Source organism: Geotrypetes seraphini, chromosome 11 (genome assembly GCF_902459505.1).
Source record: "Geotrypetes seraphini chromosome 11, aGeoSer1.1, whole genome shotgun sequence".
NCBI lineage: Eukaryota > Metazoa > Chordata > Amphibia > Gymnophiona > Dermophiidae > Geotrypetes > Geotrypetes seraphini.
This window is the reverse complement of record NC_047094.1, coordinates 4,893,803-4,911,265: the sequence shown is the minus strand read 5'-3', so window position 1 is coordinate 4,911,265 and position 17,463 is coordinate 4,893,803. Positions and strand designations below refer to the sequence as shown.

Sequence of the window (17,463 nt, the reverse complement as noted above, 5' to 3'; positions counted from 1 at the left end):
GAGGTAAAACTCTTTATAGTTTATAAATCTTTCCTTTTGGCTAAGTCTTAATAATATTGTCATTTATAGCTAAAGAGACATATGATCAAGAAACTGTTTTATTTTACTTTTTTGATTTTGATAAATATACTGAGGGCCTCAAAATAGTACCTGGCGGGCCGCATATGGCTCCCGGGCCACGAGTTTGAGACCACTGCTCTAAGTCTAATAGATGCTGGCACTGTCATCTTGAAGCTGGGACATTAGATCATTTGCTATTCTATTGCCCTCTGATACTTCCTTTTTGGGGCAAATAAATAATTTGATGGAAAATCTGGTTGCATTAACTTATGATACTGTGTTATTTGGCACATCAATGAGGGCCAAGAGCCAATTATCTTCGAATAATAACAAGCTATTACTCATTATGACAGGGGTTGCCATACAACAGATTATGAGAAATTGGAAAAATTGGGATCGATTGAATTATAGCTTTTGGTGGAACTCCCTATGTCATATACCGTATTTGCCGGCGTATAAGACGACTTTTCAGTACCTTAAAATCCTCCCCAAAGTCGGGGGTCGTCTTATACGCCGGGTACTGTTTACATGCCCTTACTTTACATGCCCTAACATCTCCTTCCTTACCTCCTTCCGGTGCTTACGGTACTAGTAAACCTGCCGGGACATCAGCGGGGCCATGGCGGGACATCAGTGTGACAAGGGTGCCAGCTCCTTCATCCTGCGCAGCGGGAAGCAGCGGCGCTCTGGCCCCACCCCTTTTCTCTTTACTACGTCTCTCGCACATGCGGCCGTGTGTGGAGTCTAGCCCTTAAGGAAGTTGCGGGGGCGAACAGGAGGCTTTTGAAGGCTTTTAAAGGGAAACTGTCATGCCAGCAAACTTGCTAGGGACTTGCCCGGCACTTGCTCTCTCCCTCTATGTGTTATCTTCCTTCTATCATTGACCGTTTCAGTTTGGTTAACAGTTTAGAAAACAAATAGCATGGCAGCTCCCATGGGTTTATTGTTCTATTCAGCTTTAGTGAATTAATTAAAATTGTTGAAATAAATTCTGATGTTAAGTTTTATTTGTTGTGCAGAAGGTGTGCGGAAGAAGGGGTAGTCTTATATGGCGAGTATATAACAAACTCTATATTTTAACTGTAAAAGTTGGGGGGTCGTCTTATACGCCCAGTCGTCTTATACGCCGGCAAATACGGTATTTAAAATGGAAATAGCAATTGCCATGCAGCAGGGGAATTTTAGGAAATTTCAGGATATTTGGGAACCATTAACAAAATACTGTAATGAATATCATTTTTCCCCTTAAATATGGGGAAGAAGGGTGAGGGGTATTTTGGTTTTCTTAGGAGTGCAAATAGTGTGTGTGTGTGTGAGGGGGATTATTATATGTCTTCTTATGTTTGATGAAAGACGAGGGTTATGGGATCTGAATTCGATTTTAACAGGATATTAAGTGATGTATTTCAATATAAATTGTTGCACTTATTGTAAGTTTTAAGAGCGCTTTCACGGATGTCGGTCTTGCAGGTGGGGGAGGGGGGGGGAGTCGGGGCTCAAACTCCCTTTTCCCGCCTCGATTGAGACCGGCCCCTCCCCTTCCGGCCGCTCGTGCGCCCACGCTGACGCTCCCAGGGCGTCCCGCGACGTCGCTTCCGGCTCCGGCGCAGTGACCTTCGGGCCGCCGTCATGTCGCGGGACTCGGACCGCTCGGTGTACCCGGAGCCTCCGCTGCGCACCCCCGACGTGCAGAAGGAGACCAGCCTCCCCAACCCGGCCGTCATCGCCACCACCCTCCTGCGCTACTCGGTCGACCTGCCCGTCACCCTCCTCCACGGTGAGGGGGGAGGGGGGAGCCTCTGAGCATGCGCAATGAATCGAGGCTTGCCCTTGGTTTGCCTGTTTGGCCTCTACCTTTTATTCTATTCAAGCAGCAGCCTTAAGAGCTTCATAGCTTTCCACTTCTTCCATTCTGTGATTGTCCAGCGCTTCTTCTTGTAAACCGGCTTTGGCGGTATATAAGAATCAAATTATTATTAAACTTAACTAAACCTTAAGTTTATATACCGCATCCTCTCCATAATGATGGAGCTTAAAATAAGAAGGAAAAGAATGGTGGGGTCAGGGGTTGAGTGCAGGGGAAAAAGAGCAGTGCAATTTTGTGAAAAGCCAAGTTTTCAGGTACTTTACATTACATTACATTACATTAGGGATTTCTATTCCGCCATTACCTTGCGGTTCAAGGCGGATTACAAAAGGTTAATTTAAAAACAGAGTTACAATGATTAGCTAGAGAGGTAGGTTGTAGATCTTATAGACATTTAGCGGGTTGTTGAGGGTGAGGTGGTTTGTAGTAGAGTTGATAGGTGGTCAAAGTGGAGGTTCTTTTGTTATTATTAGTGAGTAATGGTTAGATCGATCGTCAGTTTTGGTGTTACTAAGAGGTCGTGATGTTATTGCTGCTTCAGGAATTTCTAGACTGTGAACCTTCGGGACCGATAGGGAAATTCTAAGTACCTCGATTTTATTGTAAACCGCTTAGATCTGTAATATGCTTAAGCGGTATATCAAATATTAATAAAACATAAACAACACGATGATGTCACGCGCATGCATGCGTGGAGGCTTTCCAAAGGCCAGACAGGCATCTGGACATTTATAAAAGGAGGGCGTGTCCGAGTTTTCCCAGACATCTGGTAACCCTGTCCCTTCCCTCCTTCCTCAGATGCTGCCCTTTCCTCCCAACTCCCCCCACCTACCTGTTCCTCAGGCCGGCCTCTGTAATTGAATCCGGGCAGCAATGAGCTAAGCCTGCTGCTGCCAGCCTGCCCCGGAGCTGCCTCTCTGCAACTGTCGCAGACATGGGAACCAAAGTTGCTGCAGCGAGGCAGCTTTTGGGGCAGGCTGGCAGCAGCAGGCTTACCTCGCTGCTGGCGGCTGTCCGAAGATTCAATTACAGTGGCCGACCCAGGGAACAGATAGGTGGGGGAGTCGGGAGAGCCAGCTAAACCCAGACAGACTCCCCCATTTTTGAAAAACATCCAGGCATCCAGACACGCCTTGAAAAATAGGACACGTCCATGTTTTCCCAGATGTCTGCTAACCCTCCCCCCCCCTAATCCCTACTGCCCACTTTCAGATTACATTAGGAAGTATTCTCAAGGTTGTGACCATCCATTTTCTTGTCTATTGAGACATGTCTTATCTTTCAAGCATGTGCTCTACACAAAAGGCGAAAGGGGGCAATGTCTGGAAAATGTATTTACATTGGTGTGATATACGAGTCTCCTTCACAGACAGAAGTGGACAGAGATTTAATAGTAGACATTCAGAATATATTTATTTATTGATTAAATTTTCTATACCGTTCTCCCAGGGGAGCTCAGAATAGTTTACATGCATTTAGCTATAAAAGGGAAAGTATTACTAATAGGTGATTTTAACCTGCCAGATGTTGATTGGGGTATCCCTAAAGCAGGATCTTCTAGAAGCAGGGAGATCGTGGATTCTCTACAAAGAGAACTGTTCCAGCAGTTGGTAACGGAACCCATGCAGGATAGGGTCATACTGGATTTAGTGCTTACAAATGGGGAACGTGTTTCTGATGTTACAGTGGATGATCATCTGGTATCCGGTGATCACCGCATGTTGTTTTTATTTTTAAAATAGTGTTATGTCAGTTTGGTTTTATGCTTAACATTTGTAATTTTAAGTTTGATGTGCTTTTTCTTGCCCTATTCCCATATGTGTACACGTATCGTTATTTTTTCCACTATGTTTTCTGCCTTTGTATAACATCCCTTGACCATGGTTTGATTTTCTCGCTCCTTGCCCCATGTAGTGTTTCATCTGTTACTCTGTTTTCCTTGTCAGCTCCTATATTCATTGTCTCTTGTTGCATTCATTTTATATTTTATTCTTATACATGTTTTATTTCTGTTAGCTTACTGTTTCTTAGTTTTGTTTATTGTTCCATGATTATTTTAATTTGATTGATAGTAAGAACATAAGAATTGCCTCTGCTGAGTCAGACCAGTGTTCCATCGTGCCCAACGGTCCGCTTATGTGGTAGCCCCCAGGTGGATGATTTGTACATCGCTTAGAACTTTGAATAAGCGATCAATCAAATTTATATTAAACTTGAAACTTTTAGAAAGTAAACACTTGTCTCTCCTAATGAATTTAATTGTAGCTACAGTGCAGTAACTGTTTGCCATTTATTTTCAATGACCTGAGCAAAATCTTCCACATTAACATATATAGTAAATGAAGACAGATAAAGACCTGAACGGTCCATCCAGTCTGACCATTGGTTAAACCCATTAAAAATACATGGGCTGTAGACTGTAAAGTCTGGTATTGTCCTGGGTTCCAAATGCTGAAGTTGTCGTCCAAGCTCTCTCTAGCCTATCCAACCATCCTGTCTGCAGGATATCTACCATAAAGTCTGGCCAGTAACATCCTCATGTTCCGAGTTAGTGGAGTTCCCATTGATGCCCTCCCCAGCCCAATCCTACACCAAATTATCACATATGGGAACTCTGGAATCTGATTTCTATATACATTTCATCATCTGGTGCTGATGAAGGAAATGTGCTGAGAAGGAGGATATGAAAGATCTGAGGAATAGGCCTGCAAATTGTAGCTGATGACATGCTCTGAAAAACTCACGTATTCTAGGCTGCAAATTTCTTTTTGCTAAAAAAAAGTGAATCTGCAGTATCTCTGACAAATTCCTATGTTCTAACGCTCTGAAGATTGACTCAACCTTATGCTTACAACCTTTCTTGTGCAGTACAATTACATTTTCATATTTGATCCGCATTTACTTCCCATTTGCAGAGTGGATTGAGCGCCAGCGTTCAGGGCACAAGTTTTATTACTATCATCGGAGATTTCGTCGTGTGCCAGATCTGACAGAATGTGAGGTAGACGACAACTTGTGCCAGTATGAAGCTGAGATGCAGTGGCGGAGGGACTTGTATGTAACTCTCACTTTTTGCTTTTCTTATCTGTACAGGCAGCACTTATCAGCTCTTCTAGCTTTTGGAAAGGCACATTTTCTGCATTTTACTGTGATTCTTGCAGTCTCCAGACTGCATTAAACACTAGCTAGAAAGCAGCTAATTCAAGTGTTTGCCTTTGAAACTATATCATATGAGTAATTTTTCTTCCTAATTCTCTCCCCCTTTTACAAAACCGCAAAATCATTTTTTAGCGCCAGCAGGCGCACTTTTCTGAGCTCTATGAGCGTTGGAGCAGTGCACAGCATTCAGAGCACCAGCTGGCGCTAAAAACTGCTTTCACGGTTTTGTAAAGTGAGGGGGGGTGGAAATCTATGATCTGGGCTATGATCTTAGCATTAATAATATCAATAGACCATCGAGCAAAAACTAATTAAACATTTGTTAATAAACAAACCCGGATTTTACTTTTTAGTTTTTTGGGTGGAGGTGTTTTGTTCTTTGTGATAGTTCTGAGTTTTGTGGGTTTTATCAGAGTGGTTTGGGATGATTGCATTGTGTCATGGCTTGTTTATAGCGCACGCTTTGTTCAGCTCAGGACAGTAGACTTGAGTTGCTGTGTCGTTAACTTTTTAAATATTCTGTGTTATTCCATATCATATGCTTTAACATGATAGGCTGCTTTGGGTGATTCCCTTCACAAAGCTAGGAAGGCCATATGTAAGTTGCAAAAAAAAAAAAAAAAGTCCTAATGCATTAAAGTTTCCTTATCGGCCCGCTAGACCAGTTCACACCAGTGGGTTCTGTCCCTTCCTGACCAGCAGTTTTGCAGGGGTCTAAGGGGTAAAAAGAAAAAAAAAAACCCACTCCAAAACCTTTTTTGCCAGATTTGTCACTTAGCTAATTAGACAGACATTAGGGGTTAAATTTCAGCAAGTGGTGATCAGGTTTTTGTTTTTTATGGCCAAGGCTGGTTTTACCCTGGCATTGAATATTTAGGCATTTGCTTCCAGCTAACAAGTGCCCTCAGCCACATAAAGACTGGCCTGTGCCTGCATCAGAAGTCATCTATTGCTTTTGAGACTTGATATACCACCTTTCTGTGGTTGCAGGTCCTTATTTTGTCCCGGAGGCAAAGGACTTGCCTGGAGTCGCAAGGAGCTGCCGTGTGAATCAAACCCAGGTTCTTAAGTTGCAGCTTTATTACCCTACTCCTAGACTTCAGTAAATTGAAGGAACTCTACACTTGTAACAAGAGTGCTCTGTCGTGGGGTTTTGTTGTACTCTGCCACTAATGAGTTGATAATGATTTTAAATTTGTTAACTGCTTTGATCTTCCGATCTGTAAAGACGGTATAAAAAACGTAAAATTATAAACTTGATACATGCTCCTTAAAGGAGACCACATGATGACATGTGTGATTTTTACATGTTTCAGAATTGAGATTTGACCCATAATCTCAGAAGGTTCTGGGGATATCTCAGAATTTCCAAAACTGGCTGGTTCTTTTCCTTTTAACAGAAAGCTATTTGAAAAAGTCTGGCTGGCAAATAACTTTTTGACCTCAAGAATGTCACCAAACTATACTCTCTCGGGTGCAAATCTAAAGTCCAGCGAACCTCGCCTTGCACTGCTATTAACTGAGAAAGTAAGATTTGTGCAGCTGGAAAATAGCCAGCAGTAAGAATTGGAAGACTGCAAAGTGTGGAAGCCTGATAACATGCACTTGACCGATATTTCTAGAGAAAGTGACCCAGAGGGAGTTAGATCCATATTACCCACCTATGTTGACATTCACCGCACCTTCTGTTTGAGGTTTTTTTGCACCTTGTTCTCCATTGGTGCAACAAAGCAGCAGAAAGCTTATTTCAGTAGCTTGCATGGAGGACTGGCTGGTCGTGTCAGAGAACCCTACTACTGCCCCCTCTAGAAGACGAAGTGGCACTCAAGATGGGGGAAAGAGCTGTGCCCATTTCATTAAGAGTAACACCCAATAACTAGGCTTGTGTCAGCAAGAACTGTGTTGCATGAATGATTTAATTTTAAGCAGATTTTAGGATTGTCTCACGCTATAAACTTTATTTTATTTATTTTTTGCAGCAAAGTGGATCAGGAGATTGTAAAGATTGTTCAGGAACGAATGAGAGCTTGTCAACAAAGAGAAGGATACAGCTATGTCCAGAACTGTGCTAATGAACTGGAGCAGTTTAAACAGATTTGTAAGGCCTACCAGTCCAGATGTAAGTAGTAGTATGTTGGGGGTTTTTTTATTATTTGGAAATTTACTGTGCCTCCTTCTATAATAAAATAACGAAGTTAACTAAAACAGAGAGAAAGGAATGGAACTCCAAAAATTATTTCTAGTGCAATAGGTGGGTCATTCTGGACAGACGGGTAATCTCCCCATGCTCGCAAGCTGTGCAGAAGAAATTCATACCAGCTTTTCAACATCTCCTCCTTCACTAGAGGGCTCTGCTGCCCCATTCAGTTTTTCCTTCTGCACGGAAGCTGGAAGGAGTCTTTCTGACTTTCTCTGAATATTTCTTTGTTTTTTCATTCTTTTTTTGTGGTTTTTGGCAGCTTTCGGTGCACAGAACTCCCCACTTCAAGGGTCTAGCTCTGCTTGCATGGAGGAGAAGCAGACTGAGGTCCGCAGCTGACAGGCTAATCCCTCTGTGGTACCTGTTAGCAGAAACTTTTGTGGAGCTTGGGGTCACAGGAGCTTGAGCGCAGGCTGTCAGCCATCCATAGGGGGCTCAGCAGGGCTCTTCATGGTGCCGACTGCATGTCACCTTCCCCCTTTTGTGTGTGGGGCTTAGATGATCAGTCAGACTTCGGTCCAACTGGCAGCCGGAAGATTTCAGCTTTGGAGAAACAGTCACATTGAGGCAGTGATTTTCTTCTTCCAGATCCTGCTATTTTTAAGAGCTGAGGCAGACAGACTGTAGCACATTTCCAGCACAGGTCACAGTGAGTAAGGCTGTTGCAGCCCATGAGAAAAATCCAGGAGGTCCTTTCATGGCTCTTTTTTCAAGTTTCTTCCCCTTCCTTTAGGGTTCTCCACCTCCAAAATCACGTTTTTGCAGTTTTAGTTAAGGTGTTTTGGAGCCATTCTTTGATGCCAAAACTCTGCCACCGCAGCCATCTTGGATTTACTGACTTTTTTTTTTTTAGTTCTCTAGAACCTTCAAATCAACTCATTTTGCCTCAAAACTGGCAGGGAAGGAGTCATTAGGCTTCTTTACCCTTAGTTCATGCCATGTTTGCGCTGGATGGATGCCCAAAGAGTGTTCATATGCTGCACAGCATATGAAGGGAGGCAGGAGTGGCTGGCTTTGCCTCCCCTTTGCTCTCTAGGGCTGAGGAATGGTTGGGAGGTTCTATCAGTTAGAGTAAATACATTCCAGAGGCCCAGAATAGTGATCTACCTAAGCGCAGGAACATGGAAGCAGCAGAGCCTAAGAAATGCAAGCTGGAGACATCTAAAGGAAACTCCACACTGCCTATTACAGCATTCTTTCCGGAAGTTGTTAATCTGTTGTGGAGAGCTTATCTGAATGGACGAGATCCCAGGTGAAGTCTAGCAGCGCACCAGGAGGCACACAAGGTGGCTTGGGCTCCCAGGGCACGTCTAACTCAGTATCAGAGGCTGGTTAGGATCTGGTGGGCCTTTGTGACAGAGACTCGGAGGACGAGGGGTTTATTTGTATGCTTTTAGTATCACAGAGAAGCCCTCCTTGCTGGAAGATGCAGGGTCTCAAGCAGATGCAAGTACGCAAGAGACAGTGGTGGCCCTCGATCAGGGCAATGACCCCACAGTTTACCGACTGTTCAAACCCTCAGCTCTGTTAGAACTTATTGCTGACTCCCTCAGAGAGTTAAACTTGAACTCCCAACAGGTCCCCTCTGTATATTGAACAGAGCAAGAGCCTGTTCCTCTTCTTTTCCCTGAAATCCTGATATGAGCATTTTAGTCACAGCAATGGGATGTTCCTGAAGGGTCACTAGAGATAGCCAAAACAATGACTCGGCTGTTTCCAATGGCTCAGGACTGTCAGCAGATGTTCATTCATCCTAAAGTAGATTCCTTAGTAGTGCAGGTAACCAAAGGCACATCCCTGCCAAGTGAGAGAGGCATGGTATTAAAGGATATACAGGATTGCAGAGTGGATGTGATCCTTAAAAGACAATTTGAAGCGCTAGCTTTGGGAATCAAAGCAGCTGTAGCAGTTTCTTTTGTGCTGTCATACCAGGATGTGGGGGACTTGCTCCTAATAGCGGGAGTGGAGTACGTGGTCAATGCGCTCTATGACATCATCGGTCATGAGCAAAGTCTCTGCTTATTCTGCCTGAGCTTGCAGAATATTCTGAATCATGCAATGGGCAGATTTCCCACTTCCAAGGCTACCCTCAGCAGACATTTGGTAAGGGGCTGGACAATCTCATGGCCAGTGTAGCAGATCGGATAACAGGCGTATGCAATTGTAAAGAGAGGCTTTTTTTTTTTTACAGCATGATTTATGTTATGTTGTATTGGTCATTGGATGCGATTTTTTGACTCATATACCTGCGAAAATCCTGAGGCAGGCCTTTCAGGCCGAAACATGTACATGTCGAGTCGATTTATGATGTATTGAAGAAATAAAGGATTATGTGCAATATCTTGAGCTCACCAGTTTCTCTTGGACTTTTCCACTCCTTTGTGCCTCAGTGTAGCAGATCGTCAGCCAAAATCTCTACCTGACGGCAGACAGTGAACTTTCAAGAAGCCCTGGGCAGTTTTAATTTTCATGGCTCCAGACACTTTCAGCAGTACTCAGGAGGAGCCTTTGCTCAAAGATCCTACCAGGGTTCAAGACAGAGATTCTCAGGAGGAGGAACCAAGCCCCCAGTTCTCATCTCCAGTTCTTCAGTCTCCAAGAAAGCCCAGTGATGTCAGGTGAGATGGTTCTCAGAGTATGTGGAGGCCTGGGTGCAGATCTCGTCAGATTGTTGGGTGCTGGAAATCATTTGGAGCCGGTTACAAACTCAAATTCACCCAGCCCTTAAAAGACTGGCTTGTGGACTCCATGGTGGAGCGACCAGAGAAAGCAAGGAAGGTCACAGCTACAGTTCAGAGGTTGTTAGATATTCAGGCCATAGAGACCAGAGGATTTGGTCTCTGGCAGATACTCCATATACTTCATAGTGCCCAAGAAAGACTCGATTGGAGATCCATTCTGGATCTCACATTTGTCAATGCAGTGCTGAAAGTTCTGTGCTTTCTCATAGAGACAGTGCAGTCAGTCAGTGGCGGTGGCACCGGGTGAATTTCTGGCCTCTGGATTTGACGGAGGCCTACCTGCATATTCCTGTCTTTCTGGAACACAGAAAATTCCTGAGATTTCATGTCGTGGAGAACCATTACTAGTTCTTGGTTCTTCCCTTTGGGCTGGTGACAGCATCTCGCATGTTCACCAAGGTGGTGATGGTGGTGGTATCTGCACATCTACACAGGACAGGATTGCAGGTGCATCCATACCTGGATGACTGGCTGATCCAGAACCTTATTCTCTGAAGAACAAGCAGTTGCTCAAGTGATCCGGGTCTTGCAGAGCCTAGGTTGGATAGTGAATTTCTGAAAGAGCCAACTAGTTCTGTCCCAATACCTGGGAGTTGTCTTCAATACGCCAGAGGGCCGTGTCTGTTTTCCAGAGGCATGCAGACAGAAGCTGTGTACCTAGATAACAAATTTTTTTTGACCAAGCCAATTCCATCCGTGTAGCACTACCTTCAATTGCTGGGCTCCATGGCAGCCATGATAGGTGTGGTCCCATGGGCAAAGGTTCACATATGTCCTCTCCAGAGTGCTCAGCTATCGCTTTGGTCGCCACAGTTGGACCTCCTGCAGATGTGTCTGCCTACAGGCGTTAGTAAGGGGCATGCCTCTCAGAATAGCTTTGTAGATAATTGGTTTAACAGATGCTAGCCTGTTAGGCTGGGGTGCTTGCTGCAGTGGGCGCCCAATTCAGTGGCATTGGTCAGCCTCCCAAAGGAAGTGGTCAATCAACAGAATGGTGCTTCAAGTCATTCGGCTGGCATTGCAGAAGCTGCAGAAGAGTTTTGAGGGACAAGCGGTCCGAGTCTTTTCGAACAGTGCCACTGTGGTGGCATATGTCAATCGCCAGGGAGGCACCCAGAATGCACAGCTGAGCCTGGAGGCCTGCTCTCAATTCCAGTGGGTAGAGTGTCATCTTCAGGCTCTTTCAATGGCATATGTAGCAAGAGTGAACAAAGTCCAGGCAGATTTTCTCAGCAGACACTGGATCCGGGAGACTGGATGCTGTCTGCCATAGCCTTCCAAGGCATTGTTCATCGCTGGGGTGCAGGGGCCAGTGGTTATAGAAGATCTGGATTGCTTTGCTGTTATGGCATGGCTCTGGAGCATTAGTACACAAAGCATACTCAGGAGGTGATGATTGCTACTCTTTTCAGAGCCAAAAAGCCTACAACGGTCTCTACTTATGCAAATATTCAGAACCTCTGGCTGGAAGGAAGGGATTGCAGGTCACTGCCCCCCTGAAGGCCTAAGATGCACTCCAGGGAAGACAGAGACTGAGATAAAATAGACCGACTCTAAAGGGGATGGTACAGCCTATTATTAACTATCTTAAAAGTCAAGAATTCTGTCTCCATCTGCTGGTAGAGGTGCATAACACGTTATTCATAGGACACTAGAGGATAGGGATCACACTGTTTCAGTAAACTGTCAGCAGCATACATAGGGGCCATTTTTCTAAGCTGTGCTATTAGCTTGGCTGTAAAATGTCCATGTGCTAATTTCCCAATTAATATACGGCAGTTACTGCACGAGCCCTTAGTGCCAGCTATTTACTGAGCAGTGAGAACTTGCATGCAAACAGATTTGCACAAGGCATGCCTACTCTTCATCTGCAAATACACCTGAGCTAAAAAATAAAATCTTTTTTTAGCAAGTGTATAGCACACACTGATTCCAAAGCTACCACGGAACACCTGAGTGCAGCGTAAGCACACATTTCTACAACTTAGTAAAAGGGCCACAATTTTAAAATTGCACAGCATAAACATGGGGCATTTTTAAATCAAGCTTAAAATGATACAAGTGAAGGACAGTTTGAATGTTTTTAATGTACTTTACAGATGGAGATCTTGGTGCGTATGGAGATGCCAGGAAATGTCTCATGAAGCAGAAACACAGGATGATTGAGGAAAGAAAGAAGGCTGATACTCAAGACTTCAACTGATATGTGTTGCTACAAAAATCTGGGCTAATGTATTGCTCCCAAATGGTGGTGAATTTGTGTGAATCAAACTATATAATAAAATGTAAAAGTCCTGCTGTGCAAAGTTGTTGGTTTTTTTACTCTGTTAACGTCTGTCAGCAGAGCAAAGTGATTGCCATGTGCAGTCATTCCTCTCTCCCCCCCCCCCCCCCCAAGAAAGTTCCATCTATCAAATAGAGAATTGTATGAGGACAGAAATTTCACCCATCTCCATCTGAACCTGCAGGAATTGACACTATTATAATCTACTTGCTCATAGCCCTCTGTGATTAGATATACCGCTCCTGCCTATCACTGACCTAAGCAGTTTACAGTGCAACAATTGATTAACGAAAGGAATTCCATTAAAGATAGAGATAAGATAGCATACGACACAATTTTATTTGGCATGCTGATGAGAGCTAAGCCTCAAATATCTGCTAATAATAAGCTTTTGATGATATTGACAGGAGTTGCCATTCAACAAATAACGTATAACTGAAAAGATTGTACAAGGTTGAATTGTTTCTGGTGGAATTCAGTATGTCATGTGTTTAAAATGGAAAGAGCGTTGGCAGTTCATAAAGGTTACTATAATAAATTTAAGGATGTGTGGGGGCCATTTTTAAATTATTTTGTTTTATAAATCTTTATTCATTTTCTTATGTTACAACAAGTGTTTTAAATAAATTCATTATAAACTTGATATTACATTTTTAAATTATAATGAATAATTTACACTTTTCCCAATTTTAATTCTTACATGTGGATCGGGGGGGGGATTGGATTTCTATTAATATATATGAATGATAAGATATTATATTCATGTGGTATATTTTTTGTTGTATAGGGGGGTGGGGGTTATATCTTTTTGTTGTATGATATGGTAGATTTTCAAGTGATATTGTATTCTAATTGTTTATTTACTGTACACTTGTGAATTATAAAATTAATAAAGAATAAAAAAAAAGATAAGATACGTATATCCTAACAAGCATAAAGATTACATTAAAAATACTAGTTAATTATAAATTTAAAAGATTAAGAAACTAAAATAAATTCCAGTCAGATACTCCAGTCCAGTGGAGACAAAGAGGCCCCTCAATGCTGCCTTTAGCAGCCAAGAAAAAAAAATAACAAAGTCTTTAAAAAAATGCTTTCCTAATAGCGGTTCATTGGACTCTTTCACTCCGGTCGCTACAGCCTTTTAGGGCTCCTCTTCACACCCTCCAGCCGCTTCCTGTTCAGTTTGAAAGAGCCTGAAGTTCTGCTGCCCTTAGCCTGCATCAGGCTTCCTCCACTCACCAGACTCCTGGCTAGCCCCAGGCAACTGCTGCTCTCACTGGCCTCACAACTTTCATCCCGGCTGTGCCCCATCAAGCAATAATCCCCCAATGTCATCAGTGGGCCCCCAGCACCAACAGTGCAAGCAGATAAGTGAGTTTTAGGACCAAAATACAAGTCCGATCAAAAAAACAAAAGAAAAAAATGAAAGAATGCTAAAATAAGCAGGGAAAATTTAGAAAGAAAAGCAAAGAAAATAAGGGCTGCCATCATTTTTGGGGGGGTGAAATTCAGTGAGGGGTCCTTTTATTTAGGCATCCATTATATCCTAAGCACCTTAATAAAAGTGTTTAAAGTCTGTCTCCAGCGGCCTCTTTGGCATTCCAAGCTTTATTCTAGTCACTCCTGTGGCAACTTCTTTTGTCCCCACAGGAATCCTACAATCTATTCCCATGCATTTCTCTGCTATCAAATCCTCATCTCTCCATCGGCCTGTCTGAAGAGCCACTTGGTCAGTTGCCTCCTAAAACTCAAAAGTACAATCTTCATTCGAGAGTTGCCTATAAGACATCTACTTTGTCCTTACTGTACTTTTTGCTGTAGATGAGGTGGGTGAATTACCTATAAGTACACACAAGGCAACATCAAAGTTTGATGCAAGGTTTCTCTTAAACTGACAGATCTGAGTAGAATATAGAAACATAGAAACAAACGGCAGATAAGGGCCATGGCCCATCTAGTCTGCCCACCCCAATGACCCTCCCCTACCTTTCTCTGTGAATAGATCCCACTGTCTATCCCATTTGGCCTTAAAATCAGGCACGCTGCTGGCCTCAATAACCTGAAGTGGAAGACTATTCTAGCGATCAACCACCCTTTCAGTGAAAAAGAATTTCCTGGTGTCCCCGTGCAGTTTCCCGCCCCTGATTTTCCACAGATGCCCCCTTTTTGCCGCAGGACCCTTGAAAAAGAAGATATCTTCTTCCACCTCGATGCAGCCCGTGAGATACTTGAATGTCTCGATCATGTCACCCCTCTCTCTGCGTTCCTCGAGTGGGAGATCCTTGAGTCCCGAGACCATCCGGGTGGCCATTCTCTGGACCGACTCCAGTCTCAGCACATCCTTATGGAAATGCGGCCTCCAGAATTGCACACAGTATTCCAGGTGGGGCCTCACCATGAATCTATACAATGGCATAATGACTTCAGGCTTACAGCTGACGAAACTCCTGCGTATGCAACCTATGATTTGCCTTGCCTTGGATGAAGCTTGCTCCACTTGATTGGCAGTCTTCATGTTCTCACTGACGATCACCCCTAAGTCTCGTTCTGCTTCAGTTCTTGTTAGGATCTCGCCATTAAGGGTGTAAGTCTTGCATGGATTATGGCTGCCCAGGTGCATGACTTTGCATTTTTTGGCATTGAAGCTGAGTTGCCAGGACCTAGACCAGCGCTCCAGTAGGAGTAGGTCATGCATCATGTTGTCGGACATCGAATTTATGTCTGTTGTGCTTTTGCCCACTACATTGCTTAGTTTGGCGTCATCGGCAAATAATGTTATTTTACCTCGCAGCCCTTCTGCCAAGTCTCTTATAAAGATGTTGAATAGGATCGGGCCCAGGACCGAGCCCTGCGGCACTCCACTGATTACCTCCGTCATTTCGGAAGGGGTGCCTTTCACCACTACCCTCTGAAGCCTACCTCCAAGCCAGTTCCCAACCCATTTCGTCAATGTGTCGCCCAATCCTATAGAACTCATCTTGCTCAGCAACCTGAAGTCCAGGTATACGATGTCCAGGGACTCCCCAATATCCAGCTTCCTCGTCACCCAGTCAAAGAAGCTGATCAGGTTGGATTGGCAGGATCTCCCCTTAGTAAATCCATGTTGACAGGGATCCCGTAGATTCTCCTCGTTCAGGATCGTATCCAATTGGCGTTTGATTAGAGTTTCCATTAGTTTGCACACTATTGATGTGAGACTCACCAGTCTGTAGTTTGCTGTCTCCATCTTGGAGCCTTTCTTGTGGAGTGGAATGACGTTAGCCGTACTAAGGGAGAGATTGAAGAGCGCGGATAGCGGTTCCGCCAAGACATCACACAACTCCCTGAGCACCCTGGGGTGTAGGTTGTCAGGCCCCATTGCCTTGTTAACCTTAAGCTTTGACAGCTCGCAGTAGACACCGCTGGGTGTAAACTCGAAATTACTAAACGGGTCATCTGCGTCAACCCTTGTCTGTAGCTGAGGGCCGAGTCCTGGCGCCTCGCGGGTTAAGACTGAGCAGAAGTATTCATTTAACAGTTGGGCTTTTTCCGAGTCTGCTTCTACATAGTCTCTGTCTGGTTTCCTAAGACGTACTATCCCGCCTGAGTTCTTATTTCTGTCACTGATATACCTGAAGAAGGATTTATCTCCTTTCTGGATGTTCTTCGCTAGAGACTCCTCTATGCGGAATTTGGCCTCCCTAACTGCTGTTTTCACGGCTTTTGACTTGGCCAGATAGACTTCCCTAGAGTCCTGTTTCCCTGATTGTTTGTAAGAGATGAATGCTTTTTTCTTCTCCTTGATGAGGTCCGAAATCTCCGCAGAGAACCACTGTGGCTTATTGTTCCTTCGCTGTTTACTTACTGATTTAACATAGTGGTTTGTTGCTTCTTGAATGGTGGCTTTCAAAGTCGACCACATTTCTTCCACGTTATCGGTTTCTGCTTGGCTTTGTAGCGCCTGGTGAACGAAGTCTCCCATTTCTTTGAAGTTTGTGTCCTTGAATTTGAGGACCTTGGTCAGTGTGGTAGATTTAGTGAAACCTTTCCTGAGATTGAACCATACCATGTTGTGGTCACTGGAGGCCAATGTGTTGTCGCCCACTGAGACCTCTGTGACACTTTCTCCATTGGTAAGTATCAGGTCCAGTATTGCCCGATTCCTTGTTGGTTCCAACACCAGTTGCCTGAGTCTTGCTCCCTTCATAGAGTTTAATAGCCTCCTGCTGCTGCCGGAAGCAGAGGAAAGCATGTCCCAATCCACATCAGGCATGTTGAAGTCACCTAACAATACTGTGTCCCCACGCAAGGTGATATTCTCTATATCTCTGATTAATTCCATATCTAGGTCATCCTGTTGTCTTGGGGGGGGTCTGTATATTACACCAAGATAGAGCTGGGAAGGCCTAGAACACATCTTGAAGTACTGGGTCCTATTTTTTCTTTGGCAGAGCTAGTGTTAACATCCATCAGGATGTCATAGGGCAAGCCTCATCTGTTTAGAGGGGCCTGATGCTATGCACTTACACCTGACAGATGAAGGACTATCAGAAAGCTTTTGACAAAGTACTGACTTAGTACATCAAGCTCAATCTTTGAAGCTGCTTTAATTCCAAACTCCAACCCATCTGCTTTCATTCCTTCTCTAATTCCCCCACCTGAACACAGTGTATCGATGCACCTTCTTGTCCAGTTTGTCTGGCTAGATTGTAAGCTCTTTTGAGCAGGTACTGGCTCTTCTGTTTTGATGTACAGCACTGCATATGTGTAGTGAAAGGGATTTTGCAGCTTTACAACCACACTCAAAGCAGTTTACATACAGGTACTTTTAAGCATTTTCCCTGTCTGTCCTGGTGGGCTCAATCTATCTAATGTACGTGGGGTAATGGCGATAGTAAGTGACTTGTCCAGGGTCAGAGGGAGCACCATGGTGTCTGAACCCACCTCAGGGTGCAGAGGCTATAGTTCTAACCATTACACCCATTCTCCTATCGAAATTAGTAAAGTTCCTCATGAGACACTCCTGAGAGATGATGGTAGGGAAAATGATCCATGGAGTGTTGCAAGGATTTGTCAGAGGACTGGAGGTTTTTAAACAAAAAAACATGTTTATCAATAGAGTGGAATGGGAGCAAATGAGATGGAATAGTTTGTCATCTATAAATTTAAT

General features: G+C 43.9%; 1 protein-coding gene across 1 annotated transcript; it reads left to right on the top strand.

The window, feature by feature from the left end:
- The first annotated feature begins 1,634 nt into the window (after positions 1-1,634).
- NDUFB10 (NADH:ubiquinone oxidoreductase subunit B10) lies at positions 1,635-12,414 on the top strand. Its single transcript, XM_033914214.1, has 4 exons — positions 1,635-1,837; positions 4,843-4,981; positions 7,066-7,205; positions 12,127-12,414. Exons 1-4 carry the CDS (start codon positions 1,690-1,692, stop codon positions 12,228-12,230), a joined length of 531 nt encoding a protein of 176 aa, XP_033770105.1. The 5' UTR covers positions 1,635-1,689; the 3' UTR covers positions 12,231-12,414.
- The last annotated feature ends 5,049 nt before the right edge of the window (positions 12,415-17,463 follow it).